Raw genomic sequence first — 17194 nt, 5'->3', positions numbered from 1 at the left:
CCTTTTACTTTCCTCTTGTCCCACTATCATATTAGACCTTCATTTGGCTTTCAGTAATTCCTCTTGGTTACATTGCCCTCGATCAAGCTCCACCAGGCATCCTGTACCCTCTTTGCCATCGATTTTAGATCATTTGTTGTTCCCTTGTCCCTGGGTTGGTTGACACCCCCCTTCCTTTCCCGCACCTCCATCTCTCCTGTGTCCCCCTGGAACCGTCGGTCCTGTTGTTTTCTCCTCCGGATTGTTTATCCTGCCTATCTTATCTAGATAGACATGTGGAGACAAGCACAAAAACAAGACAGAGCAAAACAATACAACAAAACAATGACCCCCAAAAAGTCTATAAATAGTTCCAGGTCTGTTTGTTGACCTTTAGGAGTGTTTTCCGGTCGAGTCTAATGGGGTGCCATGCCCTGGCCCTGGAATTTTTTTTGGTATTCCTAGAAACTTAATTGCTTTGCTCCCTTTTCTGCTCTGTTACAGCCCCTTAGCATTTCACCCCAGTGTGGTGGGTTCAGAACCAGCACAATTCCTGCACTATGCCTCCAATGTTGTCCCACATACACTATAGGTCAGTGAGGGACATCACGTCTCTTGGTGGGGCTGGCTCTGTGGCCCTCCCTGTGCACTGGCTGCTCTGAGCAGGAATATCATCCTCAGGGCTTGGTGGGCCAGGATGTGTTCCACTCTCTCTTCTTCCCTCTTCCTTTGCTCCTGTGTGCTCTGATCAGACGCGCTCCTCTCCCTGAGCTGTAGCTTTAGTGTATTCTCTGTCTTACAGGGTCACTATAAGTTAGAATCAACCAGATGGCAGCAGGTTCTTCTTTTTGGTGTGGGAGGCTGTGCCATATATACAGAGACTACAAGGTCGAGACTACAGAGCCAGAACACAGCTTGAGAAGAGTTGGGGGAGGGATTGAAAAGGCACATGCATAGAGAGTGTGAGGGCAATTTTGAGTGTCAGAAATGTAAAACTCATAGTTATTTTCATAAATATTTTGAAGATCCAAAAATTTTTATTCAAATTATGCACTGAACATGTCAAAAAACATTTTAATATATAGAAGTCAATGGATAATTCATGTTCAATATTTCAGAGGTGAGGTTGCATCTAAGCTTTTTCATAAGAGAAATTCTAACTTTTCTTTTAAGAGTTTCTGTGCACAGGTGGTGAAGTTGTGCTGTCTTATAACAAGACTGGAACATTTTAATTTTAATAAAGGAGTTTGAATTCTGACAGACCCAAATGTTCTGACAGGGCACTCTATTTATTGTACCAAATTCACTACCAGCCGTTGATTAGGACTCTTAGTGACCCTATAGAACAGAGTGGAACTTCTCCTATGGGTCTGAGGCTGTAAATCTTTATAGGAGCAGAAAGTCTCATCTGTCTCTTGTAGTGAGGCGGGGAGCTCAAATAGCTGACCTTGGGGTTAGCAGCCAAAAACATAACCCATTATGCCATCAGGACTCTTTATTTATTGTACAGTAACTCTTACTTTTGGCCCCTTTTTAAGATAACAGATTGGAACTGTTTGCTATTCAGTCCCTAATAAAGGTGAAGTGATACTTGGGGAAAATCCAAGTTCATGGAATTTGCACTGTTCAAATATATCTTTGGATCAAAGGACACGATATGTGTGGGAAACTGAGAACAGGGAAGAGAGTATGTGTGAGCAAGTTCTTTATTCTCATATTTAAGAAGCCTGGGAGGCCAGGTTTCAGGGTGGAGGGAAGCCTTCACACTTGTAAGTTAGGGATGAGTTCCAGTCACATTCTCATAATTAACATTAATCCCCACAATGCCCACCCCCATGTTAATGCCAATTTTAAGGTGCTGCTTGCAAGCACATGGTTGCTTCTCTATACGCTTGAAGGTTACACTATTGTCTATCCTACCCTAAGTAGGGCCCACTCCTTTCTGATAAGAGTCGTAGTTTGTTTCCCTGGAGAAGAGCTCAGGGACCTTCCCTAAGGTTAGGCCAATTCAGAGATGACCAAGGTTAGGCCACCATCTTAACTCTAGAACCCACTCATCTTGTTACATATATACCTTCCTGTCACATGTATGCCTCTAGTACCTCCCCTTCCTATTGCATGTATACCTCTAGCTCCTCCCCCTCCTGTTCCATGTATGCCTCTACTACAACCCCTTCTTGTTATATTATGTGTGCAAGATAGCTTGTGAGGGACTACTTTCCTCCCTCACTCTGGTTTGGGCACCATGGAAGAGGTGAGTGAGAGGTTGGAGATGGAGGACGGGGCTATGCACCAGCCAGAGGAAGGCCGGGCTGGCACAGAGGCTCCTCCTGTTGGTCCTGGGTCTTTCAGCACCAAGATGAGAGGATGGAGACAGACTCAGAACAGAGATAGAATTAGCCAGGAATGTGAAGTTGAGAAAGAGTTTATGGAGGCAGGGAAAGAACTCCCGGGAGGGAAGGGAGAGCAGAGAAGGACAGGGGCATCTTGAGCCCCCCAGGTGGGTTCCGAGACCCAACAAGTTAGGTCAGGTAAATCGTGCCTGACAGTGAGGCAGTGGGACATATACAGGGCTTGAGCCCAGGACGTATGTGCTGATAAGGGGAAGGAGGGCCTGGTGCTGCAGTTGTGGGTCTGAGTCAGGATGTGGTCTGTGAGTCAATCATCCTGGAACACTGAGGGAAGGGGCTGTACAGACCCGGCCCAGAGAGATAAGCCCCTTGGGACGCTGGAGGCAGGGACTGCACAGCCCAGCTCAGGCCTTGAGAGGCAAGGGCGGGGGAGGCGGGGGAGGGGCCGCACAGTCCAGCAAGTCATCTTTCCGGAGAGCTAGGGGAGGCGGCTGCATGGTCTGGACCCTGCCCAAACAGTGAGCCCTTGCATGCCTGGTCTGTTGTTCCTTTAATTTACCCTTGAATTACACAACTACTCCTTGGACCCATTCAGTTATACCACACATGTGAAGTATAACTTGACCTAAATATTTATTACAACACACACTACTTTAAATTAAGCCACCATGCACTTCTTCTATCTCTGGCTAGCTGTACACTACATTAAAATACCCTGATTTTTTATGGGTAAGTAGAGGGAAGAGTTGTAATGGCATCTGCTCTATTTCTCAAAAACTAGAGCTAATAAGAAAAAACAGGTGCCATTTTTGGAAGCAACAGGTCAAATATTCCCAGAAACAAATCTAACATTCGAGACACCAAAATGTGCATTAGCCATTATTACAGGTGACTTTTTATTATTAAAATGTGCATATATATTATATGAATGATAGTTATTTATAATATTTGGATAATTTAAAAACTTAGAAATAACTTACTTGGGAATTTATTTTCTGACTGAAGCAAGGGTTGGAAAAATGTACACAAGCAACAAGGGCATACATTCAAGAATTCCGCGAGTTCTCGAAAAACATATCCGTTACGCTGGGAAGATGCTTGACCTACACAAGTGAGTATAAGAGTGCGGTAGATAACCTGGCAACGAGAGTCGAACGTGCCCAACGGGAGGTTGACTACCTAGAGTACCTCCGAGAATCCGACATGTGTGTCGAATCGGAAGACAAGATCCTGGCAGAAACGCTGATCCAAGAAGCTGAAGAAGAGAAGAAGATCCGGAGCTTGCTGAATGCAAGTAAGATAACTGTCTTTTATTACCTCTTCTAGGGACTTTCACACTCAAAGAGAGGCAAACTCGGGATAGTTAGTGGTGGTGGTGGGGGGGGGGTGAGTCTATGTAAGAGAGTTAGCACTGGACATGCACTCTTGCGTGCATATGCTGAGAGAGGAATCCTATCTGGAAACAGGTGTCGAAAGGGAAATCTATTCTCAGAAAACCATTGTTCCTCCAAAGGCCTTACAGAAAGTCAGCTGCCAGAGGTCAGCCCAGGACGGCCACTTTCTGACAGACCTTTGGTGTAGGTATGTGGTCCCTTGTCACTCCAGGGACAGCGAGTGACTGGCTGGTAGATTGTGTCCACTCTACATCTAGCACCTTGTGAATCGGGAGTTGCTGCAAATATGCCAAGCAACAGTCTGAAATTGGAAATGGCAACAGCCCCCGCTTCCCCCCGAGGGCTAGGGACTGCAGTGGATGATTGTTGTGCGTGCTTTCTGGGATGGTGTTATCCAGGCATTTGTCTTCAAATTTGTAGTCCATTAGGATTCCTTCCAGACCATTATTATGAGCTCAAATTATACAACGTATCAAGCCTCAAAAGCAGAAATGAGAAGGAAAATGTCCTGAGCATGAGCCCATTTCATTGAGACTCTGAGGAAGCTTCTTCCCTTACCTTCGCGTCTCCATGCTGGGCTGGTTTCATTTCAAGTAGAAAGCCTTGTGCAATAAGCTCCGTCAAAGATATACGAAAAAGGGAGAGTCGGGTCCTGTGATCTTGGAGGTGCTCCATGGACCCTTGAGCAGCAGGAGGTGACACTAGATCTGGGTGTGAAATGAGGAATTAGAGTGGAGAAGAAGGAGCCAAGGGTACTTCAAGTGAAGGCACAGCATAGCAAATGCATGAGAATGGTGTGTCGCGCCTCAGCGTGTTTGGAGATCTGCAGAAAATGGCTTAAAGAAAGCTGTTTGGGGCAGGGAAGGTTGCGGGAATCAGCAAAACCCTGATCATGACGGACCTTGCACCCCAATACCGAAGGGCCTTGAGTGCTACGCTGAGAGAGTTGAACTTTACTAGAGAAGCTGTAGAGAACCATGAAAAGATGTTAAGCTGGAGCATGACATCATGGGATTAAGAAAGCAATTCTCAAACTCACTGCCATTGATTCAGTGCTGACTCATACTGACCCTCTGTGCATTTCGAAGACAGTAACTGTTCAGCGAAGGAGAAAGCCCCAGTCTTCTCCCACACTAGGGGAAAACTATTGCGGTAATTTGGGCAACAAGTGATGCTGGCAGCCTTTAGTGTCAGTACAATGAAGAAACACAGATGGATTTACAGCCATTGAGAGCTGGGATCCATATGGCTTGATTACTGACAAATGTCAAAGATGCCTGAGAGGACTGCGTCCAGAACGCTCCTCCGGTTTTTGGCTTCAGCGGTTGTGTGGTTGATGTGCGTACTATGCTGACCTAGAAGACCCAGGAAGAGGAGCTTGTTTTGTTTGTTCAGAGCCCTATTCCTCTGATATGCTCTTGTTTATTTGTTTACCACTTATTGTCTGCTTCCCCTTCTAGCAGACTGGCTCTAGGAGAACGTTAACTCTGCTTGTCTTGTTCAATGCTATGTTTGTGTTCAGTAAATAATTGTCAATGAATAATTAAGTGAACAAATGGATGGATGGATTGTCAGCACGGACAATTAGTCTTTGGCAAGGAAAAAAAAAATCTTCCCCTCTGAGTCAGAAAAGAGAGAGGAGAAGATACCTTATCTATTATACAAAGCAGTTAGTCAGGGTAGTCGCAGTGATTCTTGTCAGCCACAGCAGTGGCTCCGTCTAGAGATGACCCGTTCTCGGCCAGGTAAGAGTGCAGCGAGGGAAAGAAAACAAGAGAACTGGGCTGGAGGGAAGGCTTGAGTACTAATGCGGCCTGAGCGACAACACTCCAGGGATCAGGCAGGACCATAAACCTCAACGGTGATGTTGGCTGGGATCCCTACCTACCTCCGGCCAATTGTGTCTTCTGAACACAGCCAGTCCTCAGGCCTGTTCTTTTCTCCCTGTTTCCTAATACCCTTTTCTCATCATCTTGACCCCTTCAGTCCTTAGTAGGAACAACCTCAAAGTTGCTTCTTCCTAGTCCAGCTAGAACCCAGGTCAGACCTGGCTTTCTGCTCCGTTCTTCAGACCCTGGAAGTCTAAGCCATTCCCTTTCCCAGCTCCACGATATAGAGCCCTGGTGGTGAAATGGGCTACATGCTGGGCCTTTCTACTCTCGCAAAGATGTACAGTTTGGGAAATCCACAGGGGCGATTCCACTCTGTCCTAGAGCGTCTCTGAGTTGGAATCCACTTGATGGCAGTAAGTTTGATTTCAATGGTAAATGAAAATTCTTCTTTAACCCGCTCACAAAATATTGCTTCCGTGCCTATTGCCTTTGGAGTTCTCATTTGATGATTTGCCTACTTAAAGTCAACGGACATGCAGAGTTTGTTGTTATTTGGTTGAGTCTGCTCTGACTCATAGTGTCCCCGTGTACAACAAAAGAAGCACCACCCTGTTCTGCACCATCCTCACAGTTGTTCTTATGCTTGAGTCCGGGGCTGCAGCCATGATGTCAGTCCATCTTCCTGAGGGCTTTCTCCTTGTTTGCTGCCCCTCTACTTTACCAAGCGTGATGCTCTTCTCCAGGGAGTGCTCTCTCCTGATAACATGCCCAAAGTCTCTGAGACCAGTCTCATCATCCTTGCTTCTAAGAAACATTCTGGCTGTACTTCTTCCAAGGCAGGTCTGTTTGATCTTTTGGCAGTCCGTGATACTTTCAATATTCTTCACCATCACCATAATTCAAATGCATCGATTCTTCTTCGGTCTTCCTTATTCAAGGCTCAACTTTCACATGCATGTGAAGTGATTAAAAATACCATGGCTTGGGTCAGACACATCTTAGCCATCAAAGTAGCATCTTTGCTTTTCAACCCTGAATAGAGAGGCCTTGTGCAGGAGATTTACCCAACGCAACGTGTCATTTTTATCTCTTGACTGCAGCTTCCATGAGCATTGATTGTGGGTCCAAGCAAGACAAAATTTTGGACAACTTCAATCTTTTCATACTTTCAGCATTCAAGATTGTGTCATCTACATGTTAAAGGTTGTTAAAATTACCCTCCAACCTGATATCACATTCTTCTTTATGTCATCCAGCTTCTCTATTATTTGCTCAGCATTGAGCAAATAATTGAACAATTATGGCAAGAGGATACAGCCTTGACACATACATACCTTCCTGATTTTAAACCATGCAATATTCTTTTGTTCTGTTTGCAAAACTGTCTCAAGATCCATGCACATTTTACACATGAGCATAATGAAGTATTCTGGAATTCCCATTCTTGTAACAGCTATCCTTAGATTGTTATGGTCCACAAAATCAGTTGTCTTTGTATAGTCAATAAAGTACATGTAAACATCTTTCTGGTATTCTTGCTTTGAGCCAAGATCTATCTGACATCAGCAATGATAGCCCTTGTTCCATGTCCTCTTTGAATTTGGCCGGAACCTCTGGCAGGTCCTATCAGTGCACTGCTGTAACCTTTGTTAAATGATCTTTAACAAAATTTTACTTGCCTATGATATCAGTGATATTAAACTATAATTTGCACATTCTGTTGGGTTGACTTTCTTTGGAATGGGTACCAGTATGGATCTATTCCAACCAATTGGCCAGATAGCTGTCTTCCAAATTTCTTGGCATAGAAAATTGAGGGCTTCCAGTGTTTCACTAGCTTCTTGAAATATTTCAATTCATATTCTATCAATTTTTGGAGCCTTGTTTTTGGCTAATGCCTTCGGTGCAGCCTGGACTTGGTTCTTGATAATATACTACCTCTTGAATGTCAACTAGTCTTTTCGAGACAAAGACTGTATTATTTCCATTTTCTTTTGACATTTCCTGCATCATTCAGTATTTTGCCCATAGAATATTTCATTGTTGCAACTCAAGGCTTGAATTTGTCCCTCAGTTCTTTCAGTTTAAGATATCCTGAGCATGGTCTTCCTTTTTGGTTTGCTAACACTAGGCCTCTGCACATTTTGTTGTAATACTTTATTTTCTTGAGCTGCCCTTTGAAACTTACTCCTCAGCTCTTTTACTTCATCATTTCTGCCATTTGCCATAGCTGCTCTACAATTAAAAGCAAGTTTCAGTTTTTTGACATCCAGCTTGACCTTTCTTTCTTTCCTGTTTTTTTAATAACCTTTTGCTTTCTTCACGTATGATATTCTTTTTTCAAAAATCACTTAATTGGGGGCTTGTATAACTCTTATCACGATCCATACATACATCCACTGTGTCAAGCACATTTGTACATTTGTTGCCATCATCATTCTCAAAACATTTACTCTCTACTTGATTGCTTGGTATCAGCTCCTCGTTTTCCCCCCTCCTTCTCCCACACACCCTCCCTCATGAACACTTGATAATTTATAAATTATTATTATTTTGTCATGTCTTACACTGTCCGACATCTCCCTTCACCCACTTTTCTGTTGTCTGTCCCCCTGAGAGGCCATTATATGTAAATCCTTATGGTCAATTTCTCCTTTTTACCCCACTTTCCCTTTACCCTCCTGGTATTGCTACTCTCATTCTTGGCCCTGAGGAGTTTATCTGTCCTGGATTCCCTGTGTTTCCAGCTCTTATCTATACCCATGTACATACTCTGGTCTAGCTGGATTTGTAAGGTAGAATTGGGATCATGATAGTGGTATGGGGGTGGGGGTGGAGGGAGGAAGCATTTAGGGACTAGAGGAAAGTTGTAGGTTTCATCTTTGCTATACTGCACCCTGGCTGCCTTGTCTACTCCCCGTAACCCTTCTGTAAGGGAATGTCCAGTTGGGCTTTGGATCTCTACTCTGCACTCCCCATCATTCACAATGATATGATTTTTGGTTCTTTGATGCCTGATGCCTGATCCCATCAATGCCTTGTGATCATACAGGCTGGTTTGCTTCTTCCATGTAAGCTTTGTGCTTCTCAGCTAGAAGCTTATCTTCAAGCTTTTAAGACCCCAGGTGCTGTATCTTTTGATAGCGGGTACTCTCAGCTTTCTTCACCACATTTGCTTATGCACCCACTTTGCCTTCAGCGATCGTGTTGGGAAGGTGAGCATCATGGAATGCCAGTTTAATAGAACAAAGTGTTTTTCCATTGAGGGAGCACTTGAGTAGAGGCCCAATGTCCATCTGCTACCTTAATACTAAGCCTATGAATATATATGCACATAGATCTATTTCCCCATCCTCATATCTAAATATATTTCCATATGTACATGCCTATATTTAAACCTCTATAAATGCCCTTTGCCTCCTAGCTCTTTCCTCTATTTCCTTCTACTTTCCTCTTGTCCCACTGTCATGCTCAGCCTTCATTTGGGTTTCAGTAATTCCTGTCGGTTACATTGCCCTTGATCAATCCCTAGCAGGCTTTTTACACCCTCCTTGCCACTGATTTTGGATCACTTGTTGTTCTGTACGTATGATATTATTATTTTTAATCATTTTATTGGGGTTCATACAACTCTCATCACAGTCCACACACACATCAATTGCGTATGTTGGCACACTTACACATTCGTTGCCCCCATCATTCTCAAAACTCTCACTTTCTGCTTGGACTCCTGGAATCAGCTCCTCATTTTCATTTTCTCCCCCCTCGTCACTTCCCCCTCCCCAATGAACCCTTGATAATTTACAAATTATTATTTTATCATATCTTACACTGTCCAGCGCCTCCCTTTACCCACTTTTCTGTTGTCCATCCCCCAGGGAGGGGGTCATATGTAGATCCTTGTAATCAGTTCCCCCTTTCTACCCCACCTTCCCTCCCGGTATCGCCACTCTCACCACTGGTCCTGAGGGCTTCATCTGTCCTGAATTCCTGTTTCCAGTTCCCATCTGCACCATGGTGCATCCTCTGGTCTAACCAGGTTTGCAAGGTAGAATTGGGATCATGATAGTGAGGGGGAGGAAGCGTTTAAAAACTAGAGGAAGGTTGTGAGTTTCATTAATGCTACACTGCACCCTGAGGGACTCATCTCCTCCCCACTACTCCTCTGTAAGGGATGTCCAGTTGTCTACAGATGTGCATTGGGTCCCCATCACGCGCTCCCCCCATTCAAGATGATATGATTTTTTTCACCCGATTTGGTGCTTGATACCTGGTCCTCTTGACCCCCTGTGATCACACATGCTGGTGTGCTTCTTCCATGTGTGCTTTGTTGCTTCTGGGCTAGATGGCCGTTTGTCTACTTTCAAGTCTTTAATACCCCAGATGCTGTATCTCTCAATAGCCAGGAACCATCAGCCTTCTTCACCACACTTACTTATGCACACATTTGTCTTCAGCATTTATATGAGGAAGGTGATCACACAATGTTGGTTTTTGTTCTTTGGTGTCTGCTACCTGATCCCTTCATGACCTCGTGATCACACAGGCTTGTGTGCTTCTTCTCTGTGGGCTTTGTTGCTTCCAAGCTAGTTGGCTGCTTGTTTGCCTTCAAGCCTTTAAGACCCCAGATGCTACATCTTTTGATAGCCAGGCACCATCAGCTTTCTTCACCACGTTTGCTTATGCACACATTTGTCTTCAGCGATCATGTTGGGAAGGTGGGTATCATGGAATGACCCTTTAGCTGACCAAATGCTCTTGTATTAAAGGAATGCATGCAAGGAGGCCCAATGTCTACTTGCTACCCTACTACTAAACCTGTAAATACATGCACATAGATCTATTTCCCCATAATCATAAATATGTTTACATATGTACATGTCTATTTAGGCCTCTATGTATGCCCTTTGCCTCCTACTCCTTTCCTCTATTTCCTTATGCTTTCCTTCTGTCCCACTGCCATGCTCAGCCTTTATTCTGGTTTCAGTAATTCCTCTCGGTTGCATTGCCTTTGGTCACTACCTACCATCCTCCCATCCCCTCCCTGCCACTGGTTTTGAACCATTCATTGTTCCCTTGTCCCTGGGTTAGCCAACACCTCCTCCTTTCCCCCACCTCCCACTCTCCCATGTTCCCCCACGTATGATATTCTTAATGTACTTCCACAGCTTATCATGTCTTTTATCATTTGTGTTCAATGTTACAAATCTGTTCTTGAGATGGTATCAAAATTCAAGTGGTATAGACTGTAGGACATACTTTGGCCCTATTAGACTTAAGTTTTCTTCAACTTCACCCTGAAGAACTGCTCCTGTGAATTTTTGAGACTATAACTCTTTATGAATAGAAAGCCCCATCTTTCTCCCTTGGAGAGGTTTGTGGTTTTGAACTTCTGACCTTGTGGTTAGCAACCCAACATGTAACCACTACATCACCATGAGCAATTGATGATCTGTTCCACATTTGGCCCCTGGCCTGGTCTTAGCTGTTGATCCTGAGCTTCTTCATCGTCTTTCCACAGATGTAAGCAATTTTATTTCTGTGCATTCAATTTGGAGATCCATGTGTATATTCACTGTATTGTTGAAAAAGATATTTGATATTAAAAAAGTTGTTGATCTTGAAAAAGTTTATCATTCAATCTTCAGCTTCTTTTCTATCACCAAGATGATATTTTCCATCTACTATTCCTTCCTCTTTGTTTCCAGTTTTTGCACCACAATTGCCAATAATTCTCAATGCACCTTGATTGCATATTTGACTAATTCCAGACTGAAAACATTGATAAAATCCTTCAGTTCTTCCATCACCAGCTTGAGTACTGGATACATAAATTTTAATAATACTTGGATGGATTTTCTTGTAGATAGATAGATATTATTCTATCACAGACAGCATTGTACTTCAAGTATATCTTGAAATGTCCTGTTTGATGATGACTCCCGTGTCCTTCCTCTTGAAGCTGTCATTCCTGGCATAGTGAACCATACGGCTGCCTGATTGAAAGTGACCAAGTCCAGTCCACCTAGGGTATCGATCTTTACACCTTCCATTTCGTTTCTTCAGAAATCCCAATTTTCCTCCATTCAGACTTCCTATACTCCAAGTTCCAATTATTAACAGATAGTTAGATCTGTTTCTTCTCATTTTAAGTAGAAATTCTTCTCATTTCTCTTTATCAATAAATGAAGATCCAATATGTTTTACTCCAGATGGTTTTATTCCATCCATATCATTATGCTCAATGCTACTTTGAGAAGACAGGTCTTTGAGTGTCTTCTGACCTGCGGGACTCCTCTTCTGGCACTGTCTGTCAATGTTCTACTGCTATTTATGGGGTTTCCAGTATCTGACCATGTTCTGCTGCTCTCCAGAAGATTTTCAGTGGCTAATTTCTCTGAAGTGATCAGCCTATTCCGTCTTCAGTCTGTTCTTAGTTTGGAAGCTCCGTTGGAATCTGCTCATGTTGGGTGACGCAGCTGGTATTTGAAATACAGTAGCATATCTTCCAGCGTCACAGGAACACACAACCCACCACAGTATGACCACCTGAAAGATTCGTGGTGGAGACATTCATTGGTTCCTATCATTGGATGGAGTCAGTGCTGCCTAGTAGAGATATAGGAGGGAGAAAGACATGCCTGCATCCTATACTACATTTCCTACTGATCATCTGGCCTTGCCTCTCCCCCATCTCATTCCCAAACAGATTATCACCTCATTCTGTCACCAAGGGAACATTTAATCTGACAATGAACCTGTTGACATCCTCAATTCTGTTCCACAGGGTCGAGGTCAGGACTTCCATGATGGAGACCAGAACAATTGTTTACCAATGGGTCACAGCTGAGGTCTCCTAGAGCCGCTCTAGGGAGAGACAAACCTGGGAAGAGGACAACTGTGTGGTTAGTGCTTTCCTGACCTGTGAGTTCTAGAGGTTCTCTGTTCAGGAGTAAGCATTTCTACTTTCTGCTGTCCCCACCCCTTGTCATGTTTTGTATTTTTTTAAAATTAAATCATTTTATTGGGGGCTCGTACAACTGTTATCACAATCCATACATCCATCCAATGTGTCAAGCACATTTGTACATTTGTTGCCATCATCATTCTCAAAACATTTGCTTTCTGCTTGAGCCCTTGGTATCAGCTCATTTTTCCCCTTCCTCCCCACTGCCCCCTCCCTCATGAACCCTTGATAATTTATAAATTATTGTTATTTTTAAAACATTTTATTAAGGGCTAATACAACTCTTATCACAATCATACATACATCAATTGTGTAAAGCACATTTGTACATTCATTGCCCTTGTCATTCTCAAAACATTTGCTCTCCACTTAAGCCCCTGGCATCTGCTCCTCATTTTTTTCCCCTCCCTCACCACTCCCCCCTCCATCATGAACCCTTGATAATTTATAACTTATTATTTTGTCATATCTTACACTGTCCGACATCTCCCTTCACCCACTTTTCTGTTGTCTGTCCCCCAGGGAGGAGGTTATATGTAGATCCTTGTAATCAGTTCCCCCTTTCCACCCCACTCTCCCTCCACCCTCCCGGTATTGCCACTCTCACCACTGGTCCTGTGTTTCCAGTTCCTATCTGTACCAGTGTACATCCTCTTGTCTAGCCGGATTTGTAAGGTACAATTGGGATAATGATAGTGGGGTTGGGGAGGAAGCATTTAGGAACTAGAGGAAAGTTGTAGGTTTCATCGGTGCTAACTACACTGCACCCTGACTGGCTCATCTCCTCCCTGTGACCCTTTGTCCAGTTGCCTACAGATGGGTCTTGGGTTCCCAATCTGCACTCCCCATCATTCACAATGATTTGAGTTTTTGTTCTTTGATGCCTGGTACCTGATCCCTTTGACAACTTGTGATCACACAGGCTGGTGTGCTTCTTCCATGTGGGCTTTGTTGCTTCTGAACTAGATGGCCATTTGTTTACCTTCAAGCCTTTAAGACCCCCTGGATGTTATACATGTTTTGTATTTTATATCTTGTGTCCTCCCCTACTTTTTCTTGCCAGTTCTGATAGTAACTATACCTATATTCATTTTCTGTTGCTGTGTAATAAATCACCATAAACATAGCAATGTAAAAAACAGACATTTATTACCGCAGCATTACTGTGGGTTGAGTCCACTCACTTTTTAGCTGGCTCTTCCGTTCAGGGTTTCATAAGCTGCAATCCAAATGTCGGCCTGCCTACAGTCTCATGCAGAACTCAGAGACCACTTCCAAGCTCATTGAAGTTGTCGGAAAAAATCGGTTCTTCATGGTTGGATGTGGGGTACCAGCGCTACAATCGAACGGGTCCAAGGGCGATTGTGTAGCGAGGTTAAATTAAAGAGACATCAGACAATATAAGGCATGCAGATGCTCACCTTCAGGATGGCCATGATCTCAGCAACCAGGTCTGAGCAGAAAGCATAAATATATTTCCACTCACAGCATATATGTATTTTGAGGACGTGTAAGTCCCCCTAGTTACATCATAACAGGAAGGGGTTGTACCATAGGCATACATGCAATAGAAGGGGGACGGGCTGGGGGTGTACACACAATAGGAAGGGGAGGCGCTAGGGATACACATTTGGCAAGATGGGCGGACTCTAGATTCAAGATATCAGCCTAACCTTAGTCCTTCTTGAGTAGCCTTGACCTGTCTTTGGGCTCTCCTTCAAGGGAATAATCCACTATCCTTATCAGAAGGGAGTAGGCCTTATTTAAGGTGGGGCAGACTATAGAGTCTGCTCTAGAAGATGGTCGATGACCCTCAGGGAGATAACCTTTTAGTAGCTGACCTCCAAGTGTATAGTTAATTAACCATGTGTAGCAAGCAGAATTTTAAGTTTGGCATATAATATGTGGGGACACCCTGGGGGAAAACCTTTCTTTTTTTTGGAGGGGGGAGTCCTTTCTGTAGCCCACATTTGGAGATTGAAGGCCCTTACCTTTGACAAGACAGTCCTCTCATAGACAGTCCACAATATGACTGTTTTGAGGCCAGGGGTAAAGTATCCCTTTTTCCAAGGTGTTCAGTCCCTCTTTTAAGAGCTTTTACCTAATTCAATCAGGCCCACCCACAAGAATATCTCTTTTGGTTAACTGAAAGTCAAATGATTTGGGACCTTAATTACAACTACAGAATCTTTTTGCCATATAATGTAACCCAAAGGTCCCATGCACACTCAAGGGGAGTGCATTATACAGGGTGTGTGTACCCAGAGGACAGGGATTTTGCAGGGCATCTCAGAGTTCTGCCAACCCCAATACCCTTACCTGTGAGATCCAGCTGGTCCTAATCAACTGTACCTGCCCTCTTTCTAGAAGCCTCCGATATTACCATCTTCCAACTTTGATCTGGAAAAACTGTGTCAGCAATAGAACTTGTACTAAAATTCTAAAGACCCAATTGGCACCTTTGTATTGGTTGACACCTTGGAATTATGAGTTATAGAGGGGTTGCAAGAGGTCAGATCCCAAGGTTTAATCTGCACATATACATTGCCTCCAGGAAAAGAATGATGCAACTTTCTGGGGAAGTTCAACTTATGTCTCAGGATACTTCCTGGAAATTCTAGCATTAGCTCAACTAATTCTCATTCATTCTAGAGCTATTTCCCAGGCAACTGCTACTAAGGTACAGATTCTGAGGATAACAAGTTAGATAGTCTCTCTAGAGTCTAGACTAAGCCCTTTCTATAGAGCTTTTCCCCATGTCTTTATTTAGAGATGATCCCCAAATAATGCTCATGTGAGGGCCACCCTCTCAGGGAAATCTTGGGGTTAGATAAAAATCTTTGAAGTGAGTGAACATTACTTGAATGCAATTTAGCTTACATAGTAAAATCATTCCTTGGTACTATAATTTTTATCAGCAAAATTTTTGCATTGTACTGAATGATTTATGGCAAAGCACTGTTGCTTCAAATTTCCAAGCTGAGAATGTATTCAGCTGAATGTATTTGAAAGATTTCACAGGCTTCATTCTGAGGTTGATGAGAACATTAGCCTCTTTTTAATTTACAAATGTTTGTGAAGAAAAATTCCCAAGGTAGTCAAAACAAGCCATTATAGGAGACTTTATATTACCTCCTCTTTTGCTCAGCTCTTTTTTATTGCAAAGATACATGCAAGTTGCCTCAGGTAACCCTCTTTCTGCTGAATTAAATAGCCCATATCTTTTGTTAGATGATGTTTCAAAGAAGGAAGTTTGATGCTGCCAATATAACTGTCTCATAGATCTATTCAGCTGTTATAAATGAGCATGTCCTATATTCAAAGCATTACAAACAAACAAAACAAACACATAAAAACGCAGTAAAAGTCAAAAACATCTGTGAGTCAAGTCTCAAGGTCCTTATTTTGTAACGAGTAGATTAAAACATATAGAATTCTAATGTGTAACAGATGCATTTATTGTGAAAGAAGAGCTTGAACGTGTGCATGCATGTGTACATACAGGAGAACATAGAAGTGCATGCTTGTGCATGGGTACACATATATCTACATACACACTCCCTATCCAGAAGCCACTCTGCTGTTTCTCCAAAAGATGAACTACTTCTAGATTTAAGAGTCTCAGATCTATAGTTTCAGAGTTCTCTGTACTGTATTGTCAACCTAGCCGGTGGTTTGTCTATTTTATTAACCATCACAAAGAAACAACTTCTGGCATTGTTGATTCTTCCAATTGTTTTTCTATTTCATTTATTTCTGCATTGACATTCATTATTTCTTTTTTTCTTATTTTGCTCTTCTTTTCCTATGTGTTCAAGATGGTAGTTCCAGTTAATAATTTTAGATCTCTCTTTTCTTAATATAGTCATTTATTGCTATGACTCTCCCACTGTTGCTTTGCTTTGTCTCTAAGGTTTAGATATATTGTGTTTTCTTTTTTTATTCTAGGAATTAAAATTTTTCACTTTCAATTTCTTCTATGATTCCAAAGCCTTATAGTAGGATAGTATTTCCATGTATTTTTTTCCTTAATTTTTGTTATTAATTTCTAACTTTGGTAAAAGAAGATGCATTGTATACATGTGGGCTTCAAAGTGTTCATGGGAAAATGGAATGAAAAGATAATGGGATTTTTCCAAAACTTTTTAAACTGCCCTTGTATTGCATTATTTTAAAATGTGTTAAAACTTCTGTCCTAGCATATGATTGATTCTGGAAAATGATACAGATATGCTAGAGAAGAATATGTATTCTTTTGATGCTGAATGAAGTATTCTATACATGTTAAGTAGGACCAATTGGAATATGGATTTATTTAAATTCTCAATGTCTTTACTGACCTTTTCAGATGTTCTATATATAATTTAAAGTGGAGTGTAAAGTCCCCTACTATTATCATGGAGTTATCTACTTTGTCTTTCATATTATTCAATATTTATTTCATGTATATTATTTGGGGTCATTGCTGTTAGATGCATAGATATTCATAATTGTTATGTCTTATTGATAGTGTTACTCTCATTACTATGTACTGTCCTTTCTTTTTTTTTTTAATCATTTTATTTGGGGCTCATAGAACTCTTATCACAATCCATACATACATCAACTGTGTAAAGCACATTTGTACATTCATTGCCCTCATCATTCTCAAAACATTTGCTCTCCACCTAA

General features: G+C 42.4%; 1 protein-coding gene across 1 annotated transcript in view; it reads left to right on the top strand.

The window, feature by feature from the left end:
• The window catches only part of OLFML1 (olfactomedin like 1), a 29871-nt gene that overhangs the window by 6008 nt on the left and 6669 nt on the right, over positions 1–17194 (top strand). Inside the window, exon 2 of the mRNA XM_030885870.2 lies at positions 3336–3624. Within this exon, the coding sequence (XP_030741730.2) occupies positions 3336–3624 (289 nt within the window). The remainder of the gene's footprint in view (positions 1–3335; positions 3625–17194) is intronic.

The sequence above is a fragment of the Echinops telfairi genome, unplaced genomic scaffold, assembly GCF_000313985.2.
Source record: "Echinops telfairi isolate 266 unplaced genomic scaffold, ASM31398v2 ScPeMD7_60;HRSCAF=208, whole genome shotgun sequence".
Classification (NCBI taxonomy): domain Eukaryota; kingdom Metazoa; phylum Chordata; class Mammalia; order Afrosoricida; family Tenrecidae; genus Echinops; species Echinops telfairi.
This window is presented reverse-complemented; position numbering and strand designations above follow the sequence as displayed.